General features: G+C 39.7%; 1 protein-coding gene across 3 annotated transcripts in view; it reads left to right on the top strand.

Annotated features, from left to right (window-relative positions):
* Positions 1–23,490, top strand: part of LOC137378141 (brefeldin A-inhibited guanine nucleotide-exchange protein 2-like) — a 155,070-nt gene that overhangs the window by 48,313 nt on the left and 83,267 nt on the right. The window contains exons 6-13 of one of the 3 annotated variants that reach the window (XM_068048260.1): positions 2,123–2,393; positions 3,392–3,481; positions 4,225–4,394; positions 14,266–14,301; positions 15,141–15,274; positions 16,911–17,145; positions 19,499–19,598; positions 20,754–20,893. In XM_068048260.1, the coding sequence (XP_067904361.1) occupies positions 2,123–2,393; positions 3,392–3,481; positions 4,225–4,394; positions 14,266–14,301; positions 15,141–15,274; positions 16,911–17,145; positions 19,499–19,598; positions 20,754–20,893 (1,176 nt within the window). Of the gene's footprint in view, positions 1–2,122; positions 2,394–3,391; positions 3,482–4,224; positions 4,395–9,011; positions 9,042–14,265; positions 14,302–15,140; positions 15,275–16,910; positions 17,146–19,498; positions 19,599–20,753; positions 20,894–23,490 lie in introns of those variants that run through there. The other 2 variants (XM_068048261.1, XM_068048262.1) reach the window with 2 other exon arrangements.

The following is a 23,490-nucleotide window of genomic DNA, read 5'->3' on the forward strand; positions in this document are numbered from 1 at the left end:
GAGATACACATTACAAACATGCACCTCCTAATCCAACAACCACACTTTCAATAAAAACAAGAAATGCTGAAAATACTCAGCAGGTCTGGCAGCATCAGTGGAGAGAGAGAGAGAAGCAGAGTTCACGTTTCAGGTCAGTGACCTGAAACGTTAACTCTGTTTCTCTCTCTCCACAGATGCTGCCAGACCTGCTGAGTTTTTCCAGCATTTCTTGTTTTTATTTCAGATTTCCAGCATCTGCAGTATTTTGCTTTTATTTAACCACACTTTCAATCTGTTCTTATTTGTACGAATGCAAGTGAATCCCCAGTTCATGTCCATTTGCATACAATTAAGTATAATTAATATACAGTTAACCATATATCCTACTGGGAAGTGTGTATGTTTAGAAATCATCTGTTGAGAGGATCAGGCTCAGCAATGACTTTTCCCCCATCCCGCTTTGGCCAAATAATTGAATATCTGACTGACACTGAAGATTAGGAATTGTATTCACCTCTGTTTCATAGAATTGCCAACTGCGGTACTATTTTCTGGCTTAGTAACTTTGACCAGTTTTCCTATTCAGGTTGTCTCCGCTGTTAACTTGTCATAGATAAGTTATGGCAGTGATTATAAACGCATCAAAATTGCAGACCATTCCACTGCTGTTACTGGAGAAGTGGTTTGAGTAGCAGAAGTGAAAACAAATTGTTTCATGCAATTTGTCACTTGGGATAAAAAGCAGCATCCTTTAAACATTCAGGGAATTACTTTCCCAAAAGACAAAAGCTGCTTTGTTATGTAAAACCCATTTTAAAAGTTTATTTCTTGTTCCAAGTCAGACTTTGTGCAAGTATTTTGTTAGAAATCAATTGTTGATCCTAAGGAACATTATTCCAGCAATTGTTTGTAGTAATTCTCCAGCTATTGCACAACAGATTTGTTTTTCCAGATGAGCAGTCAAACAACCTGTTCCATTGGCATTGTTTCTAGTTTTTTATTACTCAGAATTTTGTAGTGGTCTTGAGCTGCAACCTCATCACTGTGGAACAGTTTTCACAAGACTGTATGATTTATTGTTATTTGAACACCTAACTAATCCTGAACAGGAGTTGCACCAGATTCCAGTAGTAATTGTAATCTCAAAGTGCTTAGGTTTGATGCTGCATCCAATATTATTGCAACGTAGTGTCAATCCTAGTTTAAAGTGTTTTGAAGGGTCAGCTGAACCTCCTGAATGGTTTATTTAAACTTGGAGTTGAGAAAGTGTGTACGTAAATCCACCCAAGCTCTCAAAACTGCCAAATGTTAATGGCCATGAAAGGGACTTTGCAAGCTTGTCTCTTGGGCAGTTGGAGCCATGCAGTATAAACACAGTACTGCCTGTGTTACTAAAACTGCAGTTTGCTGTCTTGAACATAATTTGTAACCTATCCATTCTAAGTATGTAGGATTTTTAAATAAGGTCTTTAGCAAAGTCTTTTGAAGTTGCAGTTCAAGGATTAGGAACCAAGTGAGGTTTTTCTTTTAAATTCATGGCTATAACTCTTTACTCATTGGGGGCTATTTTTTAACTTTCATATCTTCGGCTAAAATTTGGGTCACAAAGTGAAACAGCAGCAGGTCAGGAAGCTGTGTCAGAAATTTGTTTAAATTTTGGGCTTCTAATATGGATAGTTGCTCAAAGTACTTCAAAACTTGCTGGTTCTTCAAAACAGCAATACGCCTTGATAATTTTGCCATGTCCGGCTTGGTAACTGATTTTCAGCCATCTGCTCTTGTATATAGAACTGATATTTAATAGAGAAAAACGATTTTGCTTTTAACTATGCTTTTATGACATACTTTTTTGACATATTGTTTGAGTATATAATCCAGTACACTTGAATCCACTACACAAAAGCGCTTATATCAACATTCCTTAGCACATCAGTGAAACATCCTATCGATGCTCTTCAGGACGACCAGAACTTGCTACCTTCACAAAAGAATGTAACCCCCTTTTTCATCGCACGCACCCCCCCCCCCCCCCCCACCCCAACCCTGAAGAAGATGAATTATTGTTCCAGAGACTCTTGTAGAGCTACCATTGTTAAGGCAATTTTTTTACGTTGGAAACTGGTTACCTACTGTTTTACAGGTACATGAGGCTAAAGACCTCGAGAATGGCAGGCAACAGCAGCACCAACATGAGCTCCAGCAGTCTCCTGGACCTCGCAGTATAATTGGATCTCCACAACTTGATCGACTAGAAGAACATTCTAGCAGACTGGTTTCAGCAGACAAGGAAGCCAATCAGATAAACACCATGCAGGAGAAAACCCAAGATGGAATCACAGAAATCGAAAATGGGACAATAGGAGACCATCTCGAAGATGATGTAGAATCTGATCAGTCTTTGCAAACTGCAGGTGTTCATATTTATTTGATAATCTTACCAAAAACCATTATTTAGGACCGTGTCAAAAATGTAAGATCTGCAAAGTAGTAAAACTGCAGTGCAGTCAAATCTAGTTACGGGAGAGCATCACTGATAAGAACCTATTGCGACTGAACACATTTTAAACTAGTGATGTATCATTTAAAATGAGATGCTTAGTACACTTGTGAAAATGGAACAATTGTGTAAGTAGCCTATGAAGTTTTACTTTGGGAGGAAGAGTTGCCATTTAAATGTAGTACTGGCACTTCAAGTCTGCTGCAGGAGTTGGGAATGAGAGCTGCCATTTAAAATATCAGCAAGCTGGAGGAGTGTAGTAGAGCTACAGTTGCTAGTGTGCTTCAATCTCTCACTGCAGTGTTAATTAAATTGCAAGACTCTCTTCCAGTTCCTGCCGTTGATCGTTGCAGTTGTGATTTTCAAACTCGTGTGTAATTCTCTGTGGTTAAACGTGCTTAAAAGCAACAATGGGCTGGTAGGCCACAGGTTCATCTTGGATATTCTGATGAGTTTACAACCAGCCTTGACCGCAGTCTAATGGAAGGGCTGTTAATGGAAGGGCTGTTAATGGAAGGGCTGTTAATGGAAGGGCTGTTAATGGAAGGGCTGTTAATGGAAGGGCTGTTAATGGAAGGGAAGTCATCATCGACTTCTCCCATCAGCTACACAGCAGCATTGACAGTGTTAGGAATAAGTAAATTGTACACCCAAAGTTCTGTATGGCAGAGAGGAACTGAAAAAAAAATCCTGATGCTATCACACTTGTTCAGTTCTGTGAATGTTTCTAAATTTATATTTAATGGGCAACTATTTCTAATTTGTGTGCCACTGCCAAATTCCAAACTTCATGTTCTTTCAGATATTAAAGTAAGAATTTAGCATACTTCAATGTTTTATTGGCTTACTTTCTGTCTTGATCAAAGTTTTCGGGTACTATTTCCCGTTCTAACCATTGTGTTTTAACTTAAGGGAATGTGGATGAAAGTCATGAGGAACATGTCAAAACGGAAGATATCGTGGGACAAATATTGGAGGAAGTGGTGGCCATTGTGATTGAAGGTAGTTCATGAGATCTTGATGAAATAGTTTTGTTTTGATTTCAGATAAATTGTTATTGAATGCATGGTAGCACATGACCATGGCATCATACAAGACTGGTTTGATTACCCACTGCCCAATTCTTTTTTAAATTTCTGAACTTATGCTGCCATGTGGTAGCTGGGTGTATCTTACAGGAAGGTAAATTTGGTGCGTGAGTTGTTGCCAGATCACTTCCACCAGCTTTAGAGCAGCCAGCTCAAGATTAGCATGAGAAATATCTCCTGGAAGTTAAAATAACTACCATTCATTTACAGCTGATTTGTGGTTTCGTTGAGCCAGAAGTATACTGATGTAAGGGGAGAAAAAGGGCCATAAATTCTCAGAAACCAATTATTTTTGAGTGGTACATGTATATGTTTTGATTAATTGTGCTTGCTGTTGGAATGTCAGATATGTTCTTAAAATGAGATATTCCAAAGAGACATGCTTTGGAACTGGCAAGAGAGTAAACTTGTATGCATTATATAAGCTTACTTTTAAAAAGGATACTTTGCATAATTCAGCAAATTCTTACTAATAGACGAAAGTCAATAAAAGGAAAGAAAACAATACCAACCTTTGGAAAAATACCAAAAACCCTATATTATCACACACTATGCTTTAATGTTTAGGTCAATTTTATAAGATAAGGTATTTTCCCTTAGCTATTGAATAAACTGTGCAGAAATGTTTTTTGATCCTGGATTTTATTTTTGCTTAAGAGACAGAAGCAAAAAACGGTGAAAATGGACCTATGGAAGCAGCTTTAGAAAACCAAGCTGCTGCTGAATACTCTGAAAACCTGCAAACCAATGGTATCCCTGAAGAATCACTACCGTTGCCTAATAGTACTTCATTAATTGATAGGCAATCTGTACAAAATAATGATCAGGTAAAGAACATATAATTATATCTTTTTGCTAGAATCCAGGCTTTACCTTTTCAAAGACTGTAGTACACATGCTATGATTTTTAAATGCTTATTTTGTGCTACCTACCTGGGAGGTGTAGTTCTACCTGAAATAATTATTGGAGACAACAATCCAAGCAAGCATGTATTTGAGTTGTATTTGTGGGTGCATATGCATGATTACCCTCGATTATCCTGAATCAAGGGCAAAATTGGTATGTGGTGTATTTTGGGGAAATAAAAGGGACAGATGGTTTTCTTTTTATAGGTCAGTACATTGGATCACTATCATTGCACACAGAGTTCTATTCTTATCCAGCCTGTTGGATCCTGCACTTTTTGCTGCTGTGCAATTCTCAAATCTTTGGACAATTTGAAATAGGCCTGTTTTCAATGCACTAATACTAATTTGGCACCAGTGAAGAGATGAAAGCTTTCTTGTGTGTCTTTTGTGTTGGAATGCTTAATTCCAAAGAAGCCTTGGAAGCAAAAGTGAGTTTTTAGAAGATTTTTTATTAAGTTAAGCAGTAGCAGTTTATACATATACTAGCACTACATCTAGTTTAGAATCCCCATCAGAAATTTTCCAAAAGCCCTTCCGAACTACTCGTGATCAGGTCTGTTGCTGCTGCTGTTCCTTACAGGCTTCACGTACTTCACTGTGTACTGTACATTTGTGCAGAAGTTACCATATCATTTCCTGGCAAGCTATGTTTGTTCCATTAGTCTCTTAAAATTGCTTTCTCTGTGATGTAGTTGATGGTTCATCTAACTTTTTTCACATGACTTTCAGGTTCCCCATGGAGTTGCCCTATCTTGCATGACATTCCTCCTTCGCACTCGCGACACCACTTCCCGCGCCCCCCCCCCCCCCCCCTCCTCCCACCAACACTCTTTCTTTCAACCCTGTCCACTCCCCACCGGCACCCCCCTCAGGTTTCAACGCCGTCTTCATGAACCTACTTCAGTTCACATGCCAGCTGTTTATAATCTTTATTATGGTCAAGCTGAATTACTACATATTAATTGCTTTTATGCCCTTCAGTGCGTTCATGAAAATTTTGCTTTTCTAAATTTTGTCAAAGGCAGTTTCTTCAGGTGAAACCAACAGTTACCATCTTTTATCTTTGGCTTAAAGCTCTTAGATTTGGAAACATTCTTGGCTTTAGTCTGTTCTTTGATCTTTGTCTCTTGTCTTGAGTGAGGATGCTCTCCATTGTATAGTGTGGCATTTTCGCCATTCTGAAAGAGCAGTCTAATGACACATCAAAACAAAAAAGAATTGGCCGTCAATGAGTGACTGTAGATAATCAGCAGCTGTATTGTATACCACTGCGACCTTTAATCTACTAGCACAGCACATCCCTCACTTCTCCATCAATCTGGGAAATAATTCAGTGCAGAGGAGCAGCACCACACTTGGCTTGAGGCTTAACTGCATGTTAAATGCCTAAGCAGCTGGATATAAATGGAGCTAAGCAGTCCAACAACCTATAAATTCGAGTAACGTTCTGTAACCTTGCAATGTTCGATCGAAAATGTTGGATAATGAGGTGACTAACGGAAGGAGGAGGCTCCATGAGTATACCTATTCTCAGTTATGGCAGAGCCTAGCATGTGAGTGCAAAAGACAAGGCTAATGAATTTGCAGCCATTTTTGACCAGAAATGCCAAGTGAACAATCATATCTGGCCTCTTCCTGAGGTTCCCACCATCATGGATGTCAGGGCGCAACCAATTTGGTTCACTCCATGTGACATTAAGCAGCTGAGAACACTGGACCCAACAAAGCCCATGAGGCTGATTAAAATTCTGGCTGTAGTGCTGAAGATCTGTTGTCTCGCCATGTCTCGCCCAAATCACCGTAGGGGCTGGAACCATACCTGACTTGAAGATGGTTGTAGTTATCTGAGGTCAATCGTCTCAGCCCCAGGACTTCTCTGCCAGAGTTTTTGGTGGCAGCGTCCTTTGTGCGACCATCTTCATCAGTGACCTTCCCTCGGTCATAAGGTCAGGAATGAGGTTGTTTGCTGACTGTTCTACGGTGCTTAATTCCATTCACAGCTCTTGTGATAATTGAGCAGATCATATTATTCTATAACCCTGGCTGCAGTGTGTACTGTCCACAGGATGCACTCCAACATACCAAGTTTACTTTGAAAGCACTTTGCAGACTCGAAACTTCAGTCACCAAGAAGGAAGAGCAGTAATGTCATGGAAACACCATCATCTGAAAATTCCCCTCCCACATCACACACAATCCTGGGGAAATATCTAGGAATTCCCCAACTAAAATCACCACAAGAGTTGCTTTGGTTCAGGGAGAAAGCATCTCGGCAGCTGTGGATGAACAAAAATGTTTCATTTTGTCAGCATCGTCCACTGTTAGGCCTGACATAAATAGCTTATAATCAACATTTTATATAAGCCTTTAATCTAATAAAATATCTTTTTATTCAGGTCTGAATACTAAATATAAGGGCAATTGGAAGGAGGATGAGGTCACTGTCAAAAATGTTGTTTTAAGAAGGCTGTTCAATATAGTGGTAAAGTGAAACAATGTAGGAGAATCTTGATAGTTGGTGATGGCTGAAGGTTCTGTCACTAATGGTAGTGTGGTGAAAATTGGTAAACTTGATTCTGAAGGTGACTAAAGCATGAATGGGGTTACCAGCAGGAATGGGTGTCATGGAGGTAGGTAATATTTCAGAGGAGGAGAACAGAAACAGTCATATTGATGGGTGACATTCAGGGTTTGAAATTTGGCTCAAAGTCCAGCAGTACATTGGAGTTTTTATGTTGCCGCAAGTTTGCTCTTGTACTCTATTTTCCCCTTCTTAATCAATCCCTTGGTCCTCCTTTGCTGAATTCTGTTGGGTTGAATATCCTTCCAGGCAAGGGAATGGTTTCAAACCTCTGGTATTTTGGTGGAAGTCAAATAAGATGCATTTGGCCTGGCTAATCTTCTGTAAGAAGGTCAGGTTCAAGCTTCTTTACAATTTAAAGTCAGGACAGTTGTGGAGTTGAGTGGTGGTGCAGATGTAAAGCCAGCTGACGTTTGCATATGAAAAAGTTACTCTGTGCTTTGAAATCGCATTTCCAAGGGATAATATACATATGAAGTATAGGAGAGGGCAGGAATAAAATATTGGGGTATATTAAAGATGACAGTGGACTCGAGACAGTGTCATTACAACTGCTGTGCTGGCTACACTGGGACAGGTGGACATAGAACTGAAGGGGAATTCTGCAGAAGCCAGCCACGGAGGAAAGACAGTGGAGGACGATAGTCAATCGTATTGAAAGCTGTCAAGAGGTAAAGGAAGCATGATGGAATGAATTGCACTAAAACATATTGCTCCTTACTCTCTACTGTCAAGTTTTCCTTTGTAATAGTGATACGGATTTTAGCATGCCACATTTTTGATTTTTGATTTAGAGATACAGCACTGAAACAGGCCCTTCGGCCCACCGAGTCTGTGCTGACTATCAACCACCCATTTATACTAATCCTACACTAATCCCATATTCCTACCACATCCTCACCTGTCTCTATATTCCCCTACCTATACTAAGGGCAATTTATAATGGCCAATTTACCTATCAACCAGCAAGTCTTTTGGTTGTGGGAGGAAACCAGAGCACCCGGAGGAAACCCATGCAGACACAGGGAGAACTTGCAAACTCCACACAGGCAGTACCCAGAATTAAACCCGGGTCGCTGGAGCTGTGAGGCTGCGGTGCTAACCACTGTGCCGCCCTTCTCTCCTGAAGGCGTTTACTGTTTGCTCAGGTATAGTTCCAGAAGTGCCGGTCACCAACTGATACTTGCCCAAGTAGTCATTATTCATGTTTAAAGAGTTTTGGCAAGTTTTTTTGACAATAGTACCAACCATAGGCAAGGTCTAACCTTTGTTTACCCAAGGTGTACGCGAATACACACACACACACACACACCACACACACATTCTTCAGGAGAGGTGACTGAATAACAATTAGGAGCACAAGTCCTGTCAGATTTTCTTTTTGCTGCAACTCTGGGCTCTGTGTCTATTGTAGCATCTGTACCACAGGGGTGGCTTAGCTCCGCTAAATCAGCAACTGGTACAGAGAATTACATAGGTCTGTTTCTGTGTTGTATATTCTATGTGCCCAACCAGTCCTTGTCAGCAGCTTTGCTCCCCTCGAACCTTTCTCTTTCTTATTCGTCCAGCTGTATCAATCCTCTACTCCCTTCACCCTTGTATAATTATCTAGCCTCTCCTTAAATACATCTATACTATTTGCCTCAACTACTCCCTGTGTTAGCGAGTTCCACATTCTCACTATTTTCTATGTGAAGAAGTTTCTTCTGCAGTCCCTATTGGATTTCTTGATGACTATCTTATATTGATAGCCTTTAGTTTTGCTCTTCTCCACAAGTGGCAACATTCTCACCTCTATCTACTGTATCAAAACTATTCCTTTTTTGCTTATCCTTTCTTGGAATGTGGGCATTGCTGGCAAGATCAGCATTTGTTGCCCATCCCTAATTGCCCTTGAACTGACTGACTTGCTCTGCCATTTCAGAGGGCAGTTAAGAGTCAACCACATTGCTGTGTGTCTGGAGTCACAGGTCGGCCAGACCAGGTAAGCATGGCAGATTTTCGTCCCTAAAGGACGTTAGTGAACCAGATGGGTTTTTATGACAATCGATAGTTTCATGCACCATTACTGAGACTAACTTTTGATTCCTGTTTCTTTATCAGCTAATTGAATTTAAATTCCACTGGCTGCCACGGTAGGATTTGAACACGTGCCCAGCACATTAGCCTTGGCCTCTGGATTACCAGTTCAATGACATTAGCACTAGGCCACCACCTCCCCCAAAGACCTCTTTTAGGTCACACCTGTTCGCTTTTCAAGAGAATAGAGCTCCAGCCTATTCCTTAGCTGATGGTTAGAACCTCACATTTCTGATATCATCCTTGTAAATCTTTCTTGCTCCCTTTCTGGGGCCTCTGTAACTCTTTTATAATACAAAGTGACTCCTGACAACGCAGCCAAGTGCCGTGTCGTCCGTGCGTTCCCACCTGCACACATACGCAGAACGGTTTCTTCCTGCCAGTATGCGCGCATGCACAGCCTATGTCAACACCCAGCTTGCCAGGACTAATTTGCTCATGCGTTCTAAAACGTCATCGTGTGCTGGAAAGGGGCCACTTGCTCCCGGCCTCGTCGCTCGCACCAGGCCTCGCTAATTGCTCCCCGCCACGCCACCCAAAGAAGCAGGTGTAGCGGTGAGGCCCAGAGCGAGCGGTCGGTGGTGGTGGTGAAGTGAGGTGTGAGTGGGCGAGGGGGGGAAGTGGCGAGGTCCAGAGCAAGTGGCTGAGAGAAAGCAGAGGCGGGGCGCGAGTGGTGAGCAGACTGGCGTAGAAGGGAGTGGTGAGGAGAAGTGCGATGGCAGGCGGGAGCAGGGTACTGTTGGGGGTGGGATGGAGGCTGCAATCACAGCCATTGAGGGGATTTGGACTTAATTTGTTTTTTGTGATAAATTGAGCAGCGCTATCTTTATTACTGGCAGCTGCCTTGACGTCGCAGACAGTGATGTTTCAGTGGATGAGGCTGCATTTGTGCATGTGCCAGTACTGCACCATCTAGTGGTTGTGTTGTCAGCAAATGCAGCCTTTATAATATGGCAGTCAGAACTGTACACTGTACTCCAAGTGTGGTCTAACTAAGGTTCAATACATGTTCAACATCACTTCTCTTCTAGAGGGATGGAATTTAAAAGTAATTGACGATTGGTTGATTTCCTTTTTTTTTTAGTTGTCTTATTAACCTGCATCACTACTGTTAGTGATTTGTGTATTTGTACTCCAGATCCCTCTGCTCCTTTACCCCATTTAGCTGCTTATTTTCCAACTAATTTGTGACCTCCTTAATTTTTCTTAGCAAAATATGATACTTCACAAGCAAGTGCTGAAATTCATTTGCCGATATGTGCTCATTCTACAAGTTATTTAATGTTGACTTGTAACTTGTTGCAGTTTTCCTCAATATTGACTATCCCCCACCCTGCAAATTGATGTCACGTGCAAATTTAGAAGTTATTTTTGATTCCAAAATCTGAATCATTATTGTAAATTGTGAACAACCATCTCAGCACTGATCCTTGTAGGACCCAAATTTCTACCTTTTGCCACTCTGAATAGCTACCCTGTACCCTTACTTTTGGTTTCTGTCTTGCAGCCAACTACCTATCCATTCTGCTACTTGTCCTCTGACTCCAGATGCTCTGCTCTTATCAGTCTGTTATGTGGCACCTTATTGAAGGCCCTTTGAATATCTAGATAAATTACATTTGATACGTTACCCTTGTCTCTTCTGTTTTTGCTCTTCTAAGAATTCAGTGTGATTGGTCACGTGAGTCTTCACTTTTTGAAATCTACGTGAGTCTTCACTTTTTGAAATCTATGCTGACGAATTATATTTCTGGTTTCTCGATAGCAACATAGGCTGAATGGCCTACTCCTGCTCCTATCGAGCCTGCTCTGCCATTCAATATGGTCATGACTGATCATCTACTTCAATGCCTCTTTGCCACACTATCCCCATATCCCTTTATGTCATTGGTATTTCGAAATCTGTCAATCTCTGCTTTAAACATACCCAATGACTGAGCTTCTACAGCCCTCTGGGGGTAGAGAATTCCAAAGATTCACAACCCTCTGAGTAAAGAAATTTCTCCCCATCTCTGTCTTAAGTGGCTTCCCCCTTATTTTGAAATTATGTCTGCTGGTTCTAGACTCCCCAACTAGGGGAAACATCTTACCTGCATCTAACATGTCTATCCCTTTAAGTGTTTTGTAGGTTTCAATGAGATCACCTCTCATTCTTTGAAACCCTAGAGAATACAGGCCCAGTTTCCCCAATCTCTCTTCAAATTCAGTGCCGGCATCCCAGGAACAAGTCTAGTGAACCTTCGTTGCACTCCCTCTATGGCAATAATATCCTTCCTAAGGTAAGGGGACCAAACTGCACACAGTACTCCAGGTGCAGTCTAACCAAGGTTCTGTAGAATTGAAGCAAGACTTCACTGCTCCTGTACTCAATTTTCTTGCGATAAAGGCTAACATACCATGAGACTTCTTAATTGCTTGCTGCATTTGCATGTTAGCTTTCAGTGACTTATTGACAAGGACACCCAGGTCCCTTTTGTACACCTACACTTTCTAATATCTCACCATTTAAGAAGTACTCTGTACATCTGTTCCTCCCACCAAAATGAATAAGCTCACATTTTTCCACACTATGTTCCGTCTGCCATCTTCTTGCCCGTTCACTAAGTGTCATGCAGGCCCCCATCTGCCAAGCATGAGGCGCATTAATTTTGCAACATGGACATTACATTTCAAACTGTTGTTGAAATGAAGAAAGGACTTGCTTTGGAAAAAAAAAAAAATTGCCAGATCTTGGCTGGAAAGACATTTGCATATTAACAGACAGTGTTTGGAAAGGACAAAGGACCATTCCCTGACGCTTTCAACCCACAATGATCTTTCGATCACCAGACTTTGAAGGTGGGGAGCTCGCATTCCAGATTGACTGCTAAGTTGGCCAAATACACAAACGGACATAGTCAAACCAGCTAATCACATGACTAACTTGCTGGGCAACCTGAGTTTTTTGAATTTGTACAAACAGTTTGGGCAGAAAGCAGAATGTTCCTGGACTGACAAGATCTCCTGGCTGGCTTGCCACAGCTTCTCCTGTCTGCTCCCATCTCTTTTTCACAAGCCTCTGATTCCACTGAAGACACATAAACCCCAAGAGCGAAAAGTCTCCTACAGCAAACAAGGTTTAAGAAGAATACTGGGCCCCAACGAAAAGCAAGATCTACCTACGATTAAGAACTCTACAGTGAACTCGAAGAACCGTAACAAAAAACTCTTCAGATATTGCCTCAAACATTTCCACTTTGTTTTTTTCTCTTTTCTGTCTATATTTGCATGTGTGTATCACGCATGCATGCTAGAGTGGGCACATCGTGTATCCGTAGGCGTTAACCGAATTAGAGTTTAAGTTCAAGTTTAATAAATTTCAACTTTTTTTCTTTAAACCTAAGAAAGCCTGTTTGTGCTGGTTTCTTTGCCTTATAATTAGAAAATGGTGAACAAGCATTCACCACGGGGGAGCTAAAAACACTGTGTTTAAAATTAAACCCTGTTAAAGTAAGACCAGGTGAAGGCTGAGAGGGACCCCTAGACACCTCTCATCTGGTCGTAACACTAAATCTATCCAAATCCCCTTGAAGCCACTTTGCATCTTCCTCACGACACACATTCCCATCTGATTTTGAGTCATCCTTGCAGTACCCCACAAGTCACACCCTGCCAACGTGAGAATAACCCGTTTATTGCTACTGTTTTCTGCCTGTTAACCAATCCTTAATCCATGCCAGTATATTACCTCCTATCCCATGTGCTTTAATTTTGTTAACCAACCTCCTGTGGGGAACTTTATCAAAAGCCTTCTGAAAATCCAAATATACCACGTCCACCGACACCACCCCCCCCCCCCCCCCCCTTATCAACTCTGTTCGTAGCATCCTCAAAAAAACTCCCAACAGGTTTGTCGAACATGACTTCCCATTCATAAATCCATGTTTACTATGCCTAATCAGATCATTATTATCCAAGTGTCCATTTATCACATCCTTTAGAATAGTAGAGAAAATGTTAGAATCTAATGTAAAGCTAACGGGTCTGTAGTTCCCTGTTTTCTCTCCCTCCCTTATTAAATAGTGGGGTGACATTTGCTAACTTCCAATTTGCAGGATGTTCTGTTATCTCCTTCAGTAGGGATTCTATTACCTTTCGTACCACCAGTGTTCAGCTAACTGGCCTATAGTTCCCTAAACATGTTCAACCTTCCTTCCTTAAATTTATGTATAATGTTTGCTATGTGCTAGCCTTTTATTTTTTTAAATTTTATTTTAGAGATACAGCTCACCGAGTCTGTGCCGACCAATAACCACCCATTTATACTAACCCTACAGTAATCCCATATTCCCTACCACCTACACTAGGGGCAATTTACAACGGCCAATTTACCTATCACCTGCAAGTCTTTGGCTGTGGGAGGAAACCGGAGCACCCGGCGAAAACCCACGCGGTGAACTTGCAAACTCCGCACAGGCAGTACCCAGAATTGAACCTGGGTCCCTGGAGCTGTGAGGCTGCGGTGCTAACCACTGTGCCACCTTCTGGCACTATACCTTTTTCTAACTAATTATTAAATACGTGTAATACGGCCTCTACTAGTTTTTCTCTAGATTCTTGTAAAATGCTTGGTTGCAATCCATCTGAACCAAGGACTTTTTTCCTATTTGAGTTTTATTAGATTATTTAGATCTCTCCTTTTTAATTTAAATGTGGTTATGTCATTTTTAATCTCGTCTTCTGATATCAAGTCCACCTGATTTGACTCCCTGACAAATATTGAAGAAAAGTAGTTGTTTAATATTTTTGCTATTTCACTATCGCTGTCTGTGATTTTTACTTGACCATCCCTTAGTAGCCTTATTTCCATCTGATTTTTCTTTTTTTTTAAATGTGTATGCAGATTACTTTTTTTTGTTTTATGTTCCTTGGTAATTTAACTTAGTAAGGAAGGCAAAGTGGAACTATTATTCTTTGACTTCTCTCCTATTCTCTTTGTATGTCAGATATCAAACTTGACACCTTCCTGCAGTTTATGGCTCAATTACTCACTGACTTAAGGAAGTTAAAAAATTTGTTTTGAATTATTTTGTCTGTTTATCCTTGTACATTATGATATACTATTTATGTGATGCTTTTTTAAAAAATAGGACTTCACTGAATCTGTAGCAAATGATGACTGTTCAGTAAGTATCTTCATATTTTCAGAATGAAAAGATTATCATTAATACAGCAATTGTTACTAAATGCAGTTGCATGTTTTTAGCTGAAATCTCCCCTGTAGTAAGTTCAATCTATTTTTCAACGTTTCTATGTAAAGTTATGGTTGCAATTTAAAGGCCTGCTTGGGTATACAGTTGAACCTCGACCTGATCCAACCCCCGGTAATTAATGACGCTTAGTCTTACTTCCCTTTCCCTCCCTGACCAAAAGGCAGCACTGCCACCGTGTCCGACCTGGTCTGACCTGACCCAAGCCCGAATGCTAGACCCGGAAGAGGAACCTGATCCGAACCCGACATGTGTCGTCAGATCCTGTTGGGCTTGGGTCGGGTAGCCATGCTCTACTACAGTTTATCCATGTCAGATACAATGATTCTGTAATTCTTAATGCCAATGCTTCCCATGTTGATGCCCTGTATTCCTCTTTATTTTTTGAGGTTTATTTACAACAGCAACTTAAAAGACAGCATATATCTCTGAACAATTTCACAGCAACTGTACCATTAGTGCTGAACATCTGTCAAGCTATAATTCAAACTGAAGCAATTTCCTTTCTTCGCATGCCTCCAAACAAACTAAATGATTTATAGCAGAATCATCATTAAGCCTCCTAAGTCACAGGCATGAGTACCAGCTGCAATATCCTACTGTCCTGTTTGTTTTATGCCCATTCTTCAGTACTTTAAATTGAAGAAGTTTTCCCCTCTTGGCCAAATAGATGGAGAAACCTGGAAAATTTAAATGAAACAGCTACAGTAATTGTTGCAGCTTTGACTTGATATCACATTTTGTTTTGGTACTAGGAGTCTGAAGCTGTGGTACCACCTCCAGTCAGTGCTAAATTCTCGCACATTTTGCAGAAAGATGCTTTTTTGGTATTCCGATCCCTTTGTAAGCTTTCCATGAAGCCATTAAGTGATGGACCTCCAGACCCAAAGTAAGTGAATGCCAAGATATGGAAAAAAATCTTGTTCATGAACTAGATAGTTTGCAATCTTTGTTCGTAGTTCACAAAAACAGATGTCACAATGCTGGCCCAGAAATTGTTGAAAAATAAATGGGAAATTAATGATGCCTGCCATGAACAGTTCACAAAATATGAAGAGAAAAAGAGCTACGCCATGAGTTCCGTTTCTCCACAAATTGCTGGACTATCTGTGCTGTTCTGTTAGCTGCGACAAAACTGAGAAAATTACAACCTCGTCAGGATCGTCCCCATTGAAATTAATTGCATGTCATGAAATTGCTCGATTTGGAAACTGGATGCAAATTAGCCATCCATTTAGGGCTAGTAATTCACTTTGTTAGGGCCCTGTTAATGACTTGATTTATGGTTGTGATGTGACACTCAACCTTGGATGCCCAGAGGGAACAAATGAAGCTTTGAAGTTTAATTCCAACAGGTACTGAATTGTTCCTTGTTTTTTTTCTTAAAGCTTTTTTAAAACTGTCATGACAGTATTCTTGTGCCAGTCTTGCTATCCATTTTCTTGTTGCTGTCAGAGGCCATAATTTTGAGGATGCAAAGCTGATTTGACACTTAAAGATGAAAATTAAATACATTTCTTGCAGAAAATCATTTTGGAATTCAGTATGAGAGTCAGAATGTTTAAGCATTTTAAATACTTCTCGAGAATTAGTACGACAATTCCCACTCACAGCTGGGTACACTGTTCTCTTTTTAAAAAAAAAAATTATTTCTTATCCTTTGTCTCTCTCAATCCACTCTTTCTTTTTCTCTATATAATTTGACTTTAATTTTGCTGTATTTCATTTTCCGTCATTTGCTCTGTTTCTTTCCCTATCCTTCAGTTTCACAAATTAAGGAGATAGATTGTTGGGCACGACATTTGTGGTCCCACATACCATGTTAATAATCATTGCACCATTACTAATTAGTATATCCCCCAATTTACAGCGATCTGAAGGGTAAGGTAAAAAGTCCAATTCACATTGCTTGACGTGAGATGCGCCATTCCAGCAATTTCTGGGTCACTTTCTGTTAGTGGTCTGCTGAGCCTTGCATGTTTTAAGGATAGTTTCTAAAACTGGGTCATCCTAAAATTGCACCATTTGGTACTGGTAAAATTCTGTCATTAATTAACAACTCCTTTTTACTACACAAAGTTTAGTAAGGCATCATTAAGCGTCTCAAAGTGTATGCTATTCAGTAGCCTGGTGAAATAAGAATTTAAACATATGGAGGCACTTTGAAACATGCCTTGGATATTCAAAAAAAAATCAACAAATGATTCTGCATGTGTTGTTAAGAACTATCCAAAAGTAGTGCAAAATAGCACATCAGAGGAAACTTCAAATCTAGTTTTGGTTTTATTCCCAGTTTTCCAGCACTGGCTACTGAACATAAAGAATTGTCAAATATTTTTGTTGGGTGATTCTTAAGTCTTTAAATAATGGCAAAAACTAAATGGCAAAACTTTGAATAACAGTTGCTCAGTTGCTTCTGGCATATCTGGTATATAGTGTGACTGTGTATATTAACTGATACTGTGCATAGTTTTTTTTTCATTTAAAGTACCATTATTTACCCCGAAACCATTTTTGTTTTCAAGGTCCCATGAACTGCGATCAAAGATAATTTCACTGCAACTTCTTTTGTCAGTCCTTCAAAATGCTGGCCCTGTCTTCAAAACTAATGAAATGTTTATCAATGCAATTAAACAGTACCTTTGTGTGGCATTATCCAAAAATGGTGTCTCCTGTGTGCCAGATGTGTTTGAACTTTCACTGGCTATTTTCCTTACTCTTCTCTCACACTTCAAGATTCATTTAAAAATGCAAATTGAGGTATGCCTTTAATATCTTTTAAGTAGTACATGAAGGATGAACACTTGCAGGCACGTTTGTGTGATGTTAAAGCATTGGCTGCAGTATCTGTGTGCTCTTCATTTACAATAACTTGTTTGTTTTTATAACGTAACATCAATTCCTGGAAAACCACTGTCGAGCTTTTTATAATTGACACTTTTGGTTCAATTCAATAGTGTCATACCCTGATTTTCAAAAGCTATGAATGGTTTTGTATACTGTGTTTAGTATACTGGTTCGAGTCTGTAATTTCTGAAGGCAGCTAATTGTTTATGTAGGCCAAGAGCTGACTGGAAATCAGGAATGCTGCTCTGGTGTGGAATTATTATATTCCCTGGGCTACTTGAATATATCTACTGAAGGCTGGCTATAGCTTTAGCGGAGCAGGTATAAATGCTGGAAATACTCAGCAGGTCAGGCAGCAGCTGTGAGAGAGAAGCATTTTAGGTCTATTTCTCTCTCTCCAGATGCTTTCTGACCTGCTGAGGATTTTCAGTTTTTACTTCAGATTTCCAGCATCAACAGTATTTTGCTTTTTTATTAGCAGAGCAGGTTATTTGCCATCTTCCCCCATTCCTCAATTTCAAAGAGAGAAATTGAATTTAAAATTTTAAAGCTAATAAAGGTCAGTCAGTTGAACAGACTCAAGGGTCTGAATGATCAACTCCCTGTTCCTGTGTTTGCAAATCAGTTGCATTGTTTGTGTGAAAAGTAATAAAAATCTGCAAGCTTGCATCCCGTCGCCATTTTGAAAGCTGCTGCATTGGTAAGAAAACAGTTGCACCCAAACCCAAATACAGCAGGCTGAACTGAGTCAAATCAATGAGTTGTCCATAACCCATATGCATCTAAAAAGAAAATCAGGTACCCAGGTGGCACAGTGAATTAGAATGCTGTCCTGTCATATCTTGGCCCTGGATTTGAATTGGCACCATCAATGGAATGTGTCTTTATTCTTGGACTGCAAAGATCTTTTTTTCATGTTCCTAATGGATGTGTATCTAACTGTATAATAACTATCTAAAGTTAGACACCTATTTGGAGGCTTGAAGCAATTGTGGCATATTAATGTAGCTGGGGATATGGCACATGGTTGGTTCCTGGGATCTGGATACTGGGAGCTTTACTCCTTTGCTTGGAGCCACTTGATGCTTTATACTGAGTGGCCACAGACCTTCATTTCAGAGGACTGACCTCTGTTACCTTTACCGCTTTGTTGAGGACAAAAATTCACACATTTAAAACTGGCGTAGGCACAAAACTGGCTTGCTACTGAAAGCCAGACCACAGAGAACGATGTCAAACTACCAATTAAGTGAGCAAATAAGCCAGGGATACTCCCCCTTCTCCGTTCCCCAATAAAGATTTTGAACATTATAAATCACAGAATGGTTGGTTGGGTGAAATTCTTATGAAAAAGAAACAAATCAGTGATTTCATGGGTAAAAATCTGATCCAAGTTGGCATTCACTAAAATGTTAAGTCTTAATCTCCTGACTTCAGGCAAAAACATTGGTGACCGATCATCTGGCACTGTACATCATTTGGAGTTTTACAAATACTTTTTTTTTTCATTAAAGCTGTGCTCATTCTGAGATGGAACATAAATATGTAGTTGCTGTTCAAGTGTTAGAAAATGCGGCTAGAACATGAATTCTTTTTTGGTTTTGTACAACTCCTGGTTCACAAAAAAAAAAAATTGTGTACCAACTAGAACGTCAGAGTAATTAAAGCTGAATAGTTTGGCTGCTATTTTTGCCATCAGGACAATCCATGGTGCTTTTCTGAAGATCTATCTATATCCTCCCCACACAGGCACCAATGGCTTGTTTCTCATTGCAGTACTGAATCCGCAGGTGCCCCAGGAATGTTTTATTTGTGTTTGCTGTTATGAGGCACTGATTTACTTTCATTCTTAACTGGCCATCTCCGTTGCCTCCTTCCCACATCTTTCATAACTCACTGAGTCCCTTGCCTGATTTCTATCCTGCAGCAAGTAGCTTGGTCAAGTCACCAATGGTATCTACTAAGTTTAGCAAACTTTATTTTGATGTAACTTTTCTAACTCAAAATTTCCTTGCTGAGAATGAGTTCCAGTGAAACATGTTGAAAACAAAAAATTCAACTTTTTTTTATGTGCTTGGAAAATCAGGCTTGAAATAAATGTGAAAAAATGTTCTATGTAACTATACATTATGTTTTGGGCCATTACAGGGGTAATTCTGATTTGATCAAGTCTACCTATATATTCTATTTGGAAAAATATGTTGATCTTTGTAAAGCTGATTTGTAGGAATTAGAAGTGTTAACTTTTACATCCCTACTTGAGCAGGTTTTCTTCAAAGAGATTTTCCTGAATATTTTGGAAACGTCCACAAGTACATTTGAGCATAAGTGGATGGTCATTCAGACTCTGACCAGGATTTGTGCAGGTGATATATTTTATGATGCTTTCTACCTTATCATTGTAGCTTGTGTTATGACTAATACTTCAAGATTCATTTCAGCACAGCTGAGGAATGTATTTTTCTGTGCATTAATTCCATTGTAGCATTTAAATATAAAAATATCAGACTTTTTTTCTCTCCTTTTAATCCTTTCAGAATAGAGTTACCATCTCTAAAATGTATCATCACTTGGGCTGGCACATAACCTATATGTAACAGGGTGTCCTGTTTCTTGTAATGGAAATTAATGTCAGCTTAAAGAAAAGCCACATGAAAAATCTTAATTCACTCTCTCAAAAATGAAGTGCATGTTTTAAAAACTGCTTGTAACAAATAATTGGTTTATAGCTTTTTAAACCCAGTCTCATTCGTATTTGAACTGTACACACAGAAGTAGTGTGCAAGTCCAAAGCCCTAGTTTATAAAAGCAAAAATAGATTAGCATTTGGTACTGGCCCAAGTAGAGCACATGAGTTTTGTGTTGTAGCATGAATGGTTCTTGAAAACGCCCAGCGTTTCCCAGAAGATGTGGGAAGGGAGGAGAAAACGATGCATCCAGTGAAAGGCATCTCTGTGTTTTTAGATAGTTTCGACCCGACATACGATAACCCAACTATGTTTTAAAAGGCTGTAGCCTTTGTTCAGTGTGACTTATTCGGAGTATGTTGGCTCTATTCCATTTGATAGTTTTGAAACTTTGAAGGAACCTTAAATATTTTATAATATGGAACTGGTGTACTTATTTGAACTAAAATTACATTTCTTGACAACTTAATATGCTGTATACACTGTTCCCTCTAAGCTTCGTGCGTGTGTGGCCGTGCATCAATCCAAAATGTACCGTGCAAGGAACAAGCAGACCGTGCACAACGTTTCCTTTAGATGCGCGCATTCACGGCCACGGGTCAGTTTTAAAGGATTGCACGGTGCAAGAGGCAGGCCATGCCCAGCAAACAGAAATTAGAGGGAACATTGACTTTATGGACTATCGAGTATCCATTTTGTTTAATTTTGAGTTTTGTTATAAATTGGTTATTCGCCTCATTAGTTTTAAAAAGAAATTGCACCCCAGGGTGGTGGGGTGGGGAACCAGGGAGGTAACTAATTATAATGTTAAATTCCTATCTTTGTATATTTCAGATGCTCAGTGTGTAGTCGATATCTACGTGAACTATGATTGTGATTTAAATGCTGCTAATATATTTGAACGCCTTGTGAATGACTTGTCAAAAATTGCTCAGGGACGAAGTGGTCAGGAGTTGGGGATGACGCCTCTGCAGGTAAACTGGGATTGTAAATCATCAGAAGAGTAGTGTAAAATTAGTGGTATTTTGTAATCCAGATCTTGCATTTCCAAGTGCTAGAGCTGTTTGACCCATGAGTCTTCGAAACTCACCAGCAACTTGTATTTATATAGCACCTTTAACATAATAAAACGTCCCAAAGCGCTTCACAGGAGTTATTCAAAACTCAGTTATTCAAAATAATCATGTTCGTTTAGGATAATTGCTCCATAGTGCTGTCCAGGAGAAATCACTGACTAGCTGAAGGTGTGGCTACAGTGAGACTGAATTAACCCTGCGCACTAATTTCAGTAGAAATTGCCTTGCATCCACTAATACAATACAGGTACTTCATGTGTTTATCTTTACTTAACAAACATGTGCCTCCGTTCAATAAGCAAGAAAATAAAGTATACACAGTGACCAAAAACACACACACACTCTGTTTCCATCTTAGCATTTTACCAATAAACGCACAAAAAAGGTTGATGCTCACGTCCGTATGCGATGTAAATGAGTATTAAGATCACATGCCTAATTGTCTATTACTCATTTTTGTATTTACTAATAAATGTAATCAGCCACATCTGGTTTCCCAATTAGCCTCATGTGGCTAATGGCTAACATATTGGGCAACACTGAGATAGTAGAAGATTATATCCATCAGGTAGTCTTTATAGAAGTAGCTGAATTTATGAAAGTCCAATCTGCTTCTGTTTAGAAATATATGGAAATGAGATGTTAGGTGGAAATAAAGCAAGGGATATATAGAAATTGATATTGTTTGGATGTTTGTAATCTTGATCATTTCAGTTCTTGAAGCACTGAATTGGCACTTGGGTTATAAATATTTTATGCTTTGCCTTCCCTTATCCGATGTTCTTTTAAAAGCATTCACAAGTCACTTTTGTGAGCCATATGAAGCTTTGCATCACTGAATTAATTTCTTTTCCCATCTTCTTAAGACTTTGTAAGTTATTTCTCCGTCCCATTAGATTCTCTTGTGCTACTCAGTGGTCCCTGAATGAGAAGGTAAGCAGGCAGCCTGCTCTCTGGCCAGTGGGACAATTCCACTGTGTTGTGTACAAAAATGGTCAGATAGACTTGCATAGGAACAGCAGTCCATTCAGCCCCTTGACCCTGTTCTATTAGAACATGGTTGACCTAGATCTCAACTCCATTTACCCAACTTTTCTTAAATCTTGATATCCCTACCTAACAAAAATCTATTGATCTCAAATCTTGCAAATTTCAGTTGACTCAGTATCCACAGACTTTTGGGGAGAAAATTCTAGATTTGCAGTACACTGTGTTGGTAAAAGTGCTTTCTGGCTTCAATCTTAACTAGCCTAGCCTGAATTTTAAGATGTTGCTCACTTGTTCTGCACTCCCCCACTTGAGAAAATTATTTCTGTGTCGATTCGATCAAATCCCCTCACCACCTTTAGCATCTTGATTAGATCAGCCCTCAACCTACTAAATTCTAGTGAGTACAAGCCAAGTTTATGCAACTTGTGTTATAATTTAACTGTTTTAAGCCCTGGTATCATTTTGGTGAACCTCAAATGCCAATATGTCTTTCTTGAGGTTTGAAACTCAAAAGTGAACACCGTATTCCAGATGGGCTCTGACCAAAGCTCTGTACAACTAAAGCATCACTTGCTCACTTCTGTATTCCAGCCACAACACCAGGAGAATTCCCCAGCTGTTCTTCAAATAGTTAAGTGAGATCTGTTACTTCCATCTGAGAGGGCAGATGGGTACTTGTGTTGAGACCTCATGCAAAGGACAGCACTCCCTCAGTGCTGCATTCAAGTGTCATCTTAGGTTACGTGCTTAGTCTCTAAGTGGGGCTTGAACTAATAAGCTTGTGACTCAAGCGAAATAGTATCAAGCCACAGCTGATACCCTTTCTGAAACTCTTGTACTGTTTTGGAGCTTCGGGATACATGGGTATGGTAGCATAGTAATTGTTACTGGATTAATAATCCAGCAGCCTAGATTAATGATTCAGAGACATGAGTTCAAATCCTACCAAGGCACCTAGGGATTTAAAATTTAGTTAATTAAATAAACCTGGAATACAGATCTAGTATTTATAATGGTGATCATGAAACTATCTTTCATCTGAATTCACAAATTCCATCTGAACCCATTTGGTTCGCTATTGTATTTCAGGGAACAAAATCTGCTCTCTTTACCCAGTCTGGCCCATATGTGACTACAGACCCACAGCAATGTGGTTGAATTTTAACTGCCCTCTGAAAAGGCTGAGCAAACCACTCAGTTGTATCAAACTGCTCCAAAAAAAATCGAAGAAAAAAAAGGATGGACTTTCAGATTTTCTAGATGTTGTCTTCACTTGCTTTTTTCCAGTGTGTAGTTCAGAGGGGCTTGGAAATTTTTATTCAAGGCTATAGCAATTGTTCTGCTACTCCTGAGCATGCTCATCTTTGAACTTTTCACTGGAAAACTTATCTATGACTGAAACATAAATACTGTCTTCAGAGGCAAAACTATTGCAGCAATGGAGAAATTGTTCATTTATGATTTTTTTTTTTGGAAAAGCCATGCACTGAAGGAAAATTGTTTTC

The sequence above is a fragment of the Heterodontus francisci genome, chromosome 16 (assembly GCF_036365525.1).
Source record: "Heterodontus francisci isolate sHetFra1 chromosome 16, sHetFra1.hap1, whole genome shotgun sequence".
NCBI lineage: Eukaryota > Metazoa > Chordata > Chondrichthyes > Heterodontiformes > Heterodontidae > Heterodontus > Heterodontus francisci.